The sequence below is a fragment of the Suhomyces tanzawaensis genome (assembly GCF_001661415.1).
Source record: "Suhomyces tanzawaensis NRRL Y-17324 unplaced genomic scaffold CANTAscaffold_10, whole genome shotgun sequence".
Classification (NCBI taxonomy): Eukaryota; Fungi; Ascomycota; class Pichiomycetes; order Serinales; family Debaryomycetaceae; genus Suhomyces; species Suhomyces tanzawaensis.
The window spans coordinates 281,368-288,530 of record NW_017963645.1 but is presented as its reverse complement, the minus strand read 5'-3'; the positions used below and the strand labels follow the sequence as shown (position 1 = coordinate 288,530).

The 7,163-nt window shown below is 41.4% G+C and overlaps 2 protein-coding genes across 2 annotated transcripts; both read right to left on the bottom strand.

Moving 5' to 3' along the window:
* Window positions 1-546: 546 nt before the first annotated feature.
* On the bottom strand, window positions 547-1,920 carry CANTADRAFT_41270 (uncharacterized protein; the record flags this gene model as incomplete). The annotated part of the gene is made up of 1 exon (XM_020208861.1): window positions 547-1,920. A coding segment is annotated over one exon (1,374 nt), but the record flags the coding sequence as incomplete, so codon positions are not given.
* Window positions 1,921-5,234: 3,314 nt separating this feature from the next.
* On the bottom strand, window positions 5,235-6,260 carry CANTADRAFT_8614 (NADPH-dependent methylglyoxal reductase GRE2; the record flags this gene model as incomplete). The annotated part of the gene is made up of 1 exon (XM_020211320.1): window positions 5,235-6,260. The coding sequence occupies one exon, from the start codon at window positions 6,258-6,260 to the stop codon at window positions 5,235-5,237; it is 1,026 nt and encodes a 341-aa protein (XP_020061848.1).
* Window positions 6,261-7,163: the final 903 nt, after the last annotated feature.

Sequence of the window (7,163 nt, the reverse complement as noted above, 5' to 3'; positions counted from 1 at the left end):
GCCAGTCCATGGGGTAGTAATTGTCACTGTAGGGATTGGAGTCTCAATTACTAAAGTATTAGTTCCATCAGTACCAGTGACAGTAACAGAAGTGATATCAGTGCCAGTCCACGGAGTTGTTACAGTAACTGTAGGGATTGGGGTCTCAATTACCAAAGTATTAGTACCATCAGTTCCAGTAACAATTACGGATGTTGTATCAGTTCCAGTCCATGGTGTAGTGATTGTCACAGTTGGAATTGGGGTCTCAATTACCAAAGTATTAGTGCCATCAGTACCTGTAACAGTCATTGAAGTGATATCAGAGCCAGTCCAAGGAACAGTAATGGTTGCAGTAGGAATTGGTGTTTCAATCACTAACGTATTAGTGCCATCTACTCCAGTGATAGTTACAGATGTTGTATCAGTTCCAGTCCATGGTGTAGTAATTGTAACTGTAGGGATTGGGGTCTCAATTACTAAAGTATTAGTTCCATCTACTCCAGTAACAGTGATAGTCGTGGTATCACTTCCAGTCCACCGAGTTGTTACAGTAACTGTAGGGATTGGGGTCTCAATGGCCAATGTGTTAGTTCCATCAGTACCAGTGATAGTAACAGAAGTAGTGTCAGCTCCAGTCCACGGGGTAGTAATTGTAACTGTCGGGACTGGGGTTTCAATAATTAGAGTATTGGTTCCATCATCTCCAGTAGCAGTGGTGGTCGTGGTATCACTTCCAGTCCAGCCTGTTGTTATTGTGACGGTAGGAATGAGGATCTCGATAATTACTGTGTTGGTACCTTCGCCAATTGCAGTCGTGGAGGTGGTGAATGACCCAGACCATGCGGTAGTGATGGTAGTGGTAGTAATCGGAACTTCAATTATCTCGGTATTGGTGCCATCGTTTCCAAACGCTGTGGAGGTAATGGTGATTGTTCCGGTACATGGAGTGGTAACAGTGGTTATCGGCCTTGGTATGATACGCCCACTAGATCCTGCTTCCTCGTTAACTAAACGGTTGTATATAGTCAGATAAGCATCCGTGTATTCTGTTCCATCATCGCATGCATTTGAAACGCTGACTTGAACCTGGATAGCATCACTTGTAGGATCGCTAAAGGCGAAATTCATGTATGGACGAAGTCCAGGTGCTAGGTCGTTAACGAGAAACAATACTCTTCCAGGCGAGCATTCCGTATAGAAATCGAAATCACCTGGTTCACTGGACTCAGGAAAACTCCAATCGTTTATTCCATTGGTAACATGAGGCTCGAGTGAATCACAATCAATTGCAGCGTTTATACCTCCCACACTTACTGTCATAGCCACCAAGCTGACAGAAGTTTGACCTTGGCAATTACCGCTCCCCATCACCAATGCTTGAAGATTATTGCTTGCTGGTAGACTTTTGATGTAGTTATTCAAGAGGAGTAAGTCTTTACCATTCTCGGAACCTTCATTAAAATCCACAACTGTACTAAGCAGACTACTGCCATCTAAGAACGCAATATTGTTTCTTCCTGATGTGATTTTAACTGCACACTCTAGATCTGCTGGAGAAGACGATCCACCACCATTGAAAGTAACAGGAAAGAACACAGTACCCTCGACCACGTCTCCCAAAAGTATATCATTGGTGACAGTGCACTGTATTGTGGAATATGGAAGCGAAACTCCGCCAGCTGTCACTAAACAAGTGGCATATGTTTTCCCTTCAGCTTGCAAGTCCAATGTATTGCTTCCCAGTGGAATTGAGAAAACACAAGGCATAGTAAGAGTGAATGTATCATCGGGTGAAACCAAAGTGGAATCCATTCCCCAGACAAGCGTAGCAATCCAACTGGGTGTTGCAGGTATGGGATTTAAAGCATTATTCTGACATTTGAAAACAATAGAGTCAAGACTGGTGAACACACCAGAGATTTCTTTCCCAGATGCTACAATAAACGTTGCAGCAATAGCTAGAATATTCAGCAACTTCATAGCGTTCTTGGGGGTCCAATTGTATAGAAATTGAAAAAGTTATATTCTGAAAATTAAGAGTAATACACTAGTAGCTCATTCTATGACTTATTATCCTTTCCTTAAGTATAGAATTGAAGACATGCAGAATATTAGTCCACCGCTCATGCTGCTCTTCTTTTAGTAATGTGCCGCAAAGCTTCTTCACAGTATTATCCGAATCTTTAAATATATTCTATAACTTTTCTTTTGTCCAACTGCAATGCTGACAAGGCCACTTAATCAGATAACTCAATCAGTCATTTTACTAATTGAGTACTTGCTCTAGCCATTCATAGTCACGCATTAAGTTATGACCAGCCGGTAATGCGTGTAGTATGCAGCAAAAAGAAATCCTTCAATTATAATGTTGAGAGGACAGAAAGTAAATCAATGTCTTCTATATTTCAGCTCATTGGCGAGTGGCTTTTTACTTCTCTATGGTTATTGAAACATGAATCTATATCGTAGTCAATTTAAATAGTATTTTTTTAGTAGTTTCTTTTGATGGGGTGGAGCTCGGCAAGTTGCAAACTTTGCCGTTTATCGCACAATTTTACACTCCACTCCACAAACGGCGACTTTCTAACTTTCGCCGAACCTACTTTCTTTTAGCCAAGATCATTATTACCTAATAGTATATCAACTAAAAGTAATTGTGCTAGAAGGCCACTGAAAATTATTACTGATACCTTTTCTTAGTAGATTGTGCACTATTTCTCATCGAACTTGAATTAGAATTTTGACTGTTACCTATTACCTTGGTAGTTAAGCTTTGATACAAACTTTAATATAGAACAAGATACCTAGAATGTATAAGATATACAAGCTCCGAAACCTACTTTCCATAATAGTGTATGCCCGAGATTTGCCTGAATCGAGCCGAAGATATTCCTCCTTATTTGTCGCTTTTGGATTTAAAGTCGCAACGGTAATTCAAAACTCTAAAATTCTCGAATACGAGCTATCCGAATGGGGCTTTATTGTTTTGGTGCATAATAATATACCTTATTGTTAAGCAAGATCGTTCTACTCTGGCATTTTATTTTGAAGAGGAAGATAAGTTTAAAGAAACTATGGTAAGCCGATGCAAGTAATATACTCAAACAGTAGATAGCCCTTGGATATGTTGGCAAGTAACCCAACAAGAGCGATAGTACTTCCTCTCTATGTCATGAAAACTTCACTTTGTTCCAAGCACGCATCTCTACTCCCGTATTTCCCAGCCGCTGCAGCTTGCTGCTTCTCCAGAAAATAAAGAGGAGATATATTCACGGAGATAAACGATTACGGGCTAAATCATAACTTATTGTCACTCATTTGAGGTATAGAATCGATATTATTTTCTTTTTAATGCTCCTAAACAAACAGTTTGTTAGTGTCCGATCTACATTTAAATAATATTCTTGGAGAATTATAGAATGAGCAGCACACGAATTTATAGCTCTAACGTTTCCTTTCTCTAATGAAAACCCACTGCATTTGAAGGTTAAGGTTTACAGAAAGCTACTGCTACTGTTCATTAAATTCGTCAACGGTAGTTGACTAAGCACGAGTCATTAGTGAGAGGCAGTTCGGGCCGAGAGAAGTACTTGCCGCTACTAAACTTAAGCTGGCCAACCACAATTTACACTTCACTTCATGCTATTAGAGATTGAAAATCTATGAAAGTCTAAATTTAAAAATGTCACAATGGATCTCAAACATCCAAATATAAACTTCAGCTCAGTTTTTACTCAAACCGATTTGCATACTGGGAAATATATCAATTTATGACTTAGATTTCGTTGGACAGCTTGAGGCTTAAAATCCATTATCATTCTTAAAGCAGTAAGCATATAAATAACTCAAGAGAGGTTAAATTAAATTGAATAGGAGTACTTTTGAATTTATCTCTAAAGGGAATAGACTGCCGACTGGCTCGATTTTATGCTATTATGACTCCGCCAATAGGTTCAGCTTCCATCCCTTAATGAGTTGCCGTTCGATAAAAGTACTAACAGGAAGTTAATGGTGCAGATAATATTGATACTTCTCCGGTTTTGTTGAAATCAAAAGTTTTCAATCTTTGGGGATAGAATTTCGTTGAACGTTTAATCCACTTCAGACTCCTTACTGCTTCATTGGTATATTCCACGATATCTTAAAATGATCGATAGTTTAGTCAACTTTTGCAAGTTCTATGCATGATTTTTGATATCAAGATAGTATCATAAACGCAAGAATCAACTCTACAACAAATTTGGACCTAATTAAATCTTGTGAAAATTCTGGTCTTGTTGGATCCTGATCTCCGTGTTTCTCGGTTGAAAATTCTATTGATAATTATCAAATAATTGCAACTTACAATATTATTTGAGAAGGCAATCAGTTAATTTGAAGGGGCTGGTGAAATAGGATAATATGATCAATGACTACTCTTGGCTAGTTGGATTTTAGGATTTACTCAGTTATGATGCGTCCGCCACAGTAGCCCCAAAAGTACTGCTGGGGGAGGGGGGGGGGACTATACCTTAAGTTTCCCATAGATATGAAAAATCAATGTTGCCGAAGTTCCCGGAAATGGTCGAGGACTGATGAGATGATGGCGAGAATGATATTAGTGAGCATGAGATGTGTTTCACTAATTTATTCATTTGAAGGACAAGAAGCTACCATGGACTGGTAGTAGGTTCCTCAATACCATCCCTTTGCCCCACCGATAGGAAACGACCCTGTGCGAGAAGTTATGTAGTTTCTCTGTGTGATGTTGGCATTGGGCAAGACTGCAAACAAAACTAAATTAAGCAACATTCATTTGAAAAATTCCGACCAACAAAGGAAATAAGAATTAACCATTTCCTTAACCTTTCATTGATACTCAGAACTAGCTGATAAGCATATAGTACCATCATTCCTGGTGTAAGGTACCTTTGGGGGATAGTATTGAATACATTGCAAACTGAAAGAAAAGAGCTACAACTTACAAATTCCAGATTGGTTGACATATGTACACGTAATGCAACCAATCTATCCCCAGGAAATTCCATCCCAGTGTAAACGCTTTAGAATGAGAAAGGTCAACCGTATTGCCAACTGAGATACTTTAACCAGCTTAATAAATATTAGTGATGGTTCATATCTATGACAATTGGGATGGGAACCTTACTTTTCCATATTGAAATTCGTTTTGTTAATTCTCTACATTATTGAATTTAAGATTTTCGTCTCAATTAAAGTACTTATGCGTGGTTGTTTGATATGTTACTGCAGGATTATTGCTTACCGACCTTCAAAAGTTGGGCAATAGCGTCGGTAATACATTGTTCAAGGCTGACCTTTTCAAAACCCAAAAGATCAACAGACTTGGAGTCGTCCATTTGGCCGAAGGCAGCAGATGAAAGGGCTTCCTGAGCAGCAGGAGCGTCGAATTTTGGCAATCTGTCCTTCAATTCTGGGAAGTTCTTGAGCATGATCTGAGCGACAACACCAGCGTTGTACTTGCCGTTTTGGACAATAATTCTCTTACCAGCAGCATCCTTGTTTTCCAAAGCGACGATGTGAGCCTTACTGACGTCTCTAACATCAACCCAACGACCCTTGATAGCTGGTAATTCTGCGTCTGGTCCGGCCTTGAGCAAAGAGTTGATCAATTCAGAACTAGTACCCAAGGTCTTTGCGGCTTCAGCATCGAAAGCTTGAGGACCAAACACGAAGGATGGGTTAACAACAGAAACTGCGAAGGATGGCTTTTCTTCGTCAACGAATTTCCAGACTTCCCTTTCAGCAAATGCCTTAGATGCAGAGTAACCAATGAAACCGTTGGTGGAGGCTTGTTCCCAGGAGATTTCGGTCCAGGATTCTTCGTTGATGACGGTGGTCATTGGCAAATGTGGGTTGACGAGGAAAGAGGAGCCGACGGCAGCAACGGAGGAGGTAACAATAAAGTTCTTGAGGTTGCTACCGTACTTCTTGGCAGAGGCCAATGCGTTCTTGGTACCGTTGATGGCTGGCTGCAAGAGTCTTTCTGGGATGTTGTCGTTGCCGTAGTGGAATGGAGAAGCAGTGTGGAAGAAGGCAGTGATTTCTGGGTTCTTTTGCAACACGTCGTCGAAGGCGGTTTCCGACTCGATGTCTTCAACGATGGTGTACTCGAAGTTTTTTGGGAAGTAGCCAGTCAAAAGGTCTCCCTTTTCGGCGGATCTAACACTACCGATGACCTTGTAGCCCTTGGCGATCAAGTCTCTGACAAGATGTTGGGCGATGAATCCGGTTGCGCCTGAGAGAAAAACGGTGGACATTGTGTATTAGTGTGTGTAGTAGGTCAAGTCAATTGGGTCAATTGAATCTGATACTGGTTCCTAGGAGGGGAAAGGGGTCCTTTTATAGCCACTGGGGTAGATAATAGCGGGTATCGGAATATAGGGCAAAGTGCATGTTAGAGCCCAGGTTTTACGGGTTTCCCCGCTATTAGTAGATGCGGATATTATGGAATCGTTCGGTAGCGCCCGTGGCGGCGTTAAGTCTTCTGGCGACACTTCAAGCTTACTTGACAGATTTTCCGGGTCCGAGACGTCCCACGCTGGCTGGCTGGCCTGGACCACCAGCTCTGCTTGTGTGTGTCTTTGGAGCATCGAAGCACCGCTATTTCTGGCTTGCTTAAGCGGCTGAAGACAGAAGCCCAGACATGTCTGGGCGGAAGTGGCTGCGCGTTTTGCCAATAGCACACTCCGGCCGGGTTAATTGCTGACAGTGAGGGTCCAATGGGAACATAGAAAGTGCCGATCTTCCTGTCGTCACAGCAGGTGAACTGCTGACAAATTACTGTGGCTACCAGGAATTTGGGAACCGTTATCTGCCCAACATCGCACAATTTTGCAGTTTGGGTGCCGTACAAACCCCGGCTGAGAATTCCTAATAGCCGCGTACAAGCGAAAGTAAGAGATGTTCCAAATCCGACAATTAGTATAGTTATCGCCGTCTTTTGACGGTGTTGTGGATCTATAACATGTTTTTACACCTGGGGCAGAAACACGCGGTCTTTGGAAAGATTCTTCCAAATATTTTCCCGTAGTCGCCACAGACCGTGTAAGTCCCCAGCATTAATCATCATAGCGTCAGTGGCTCTATGAGTTAGCCCTCAAAAGCAAGACACATCTGAAAATTATAGTGAAAAGGAAGTGCACTTGAAAAATACCAGATGT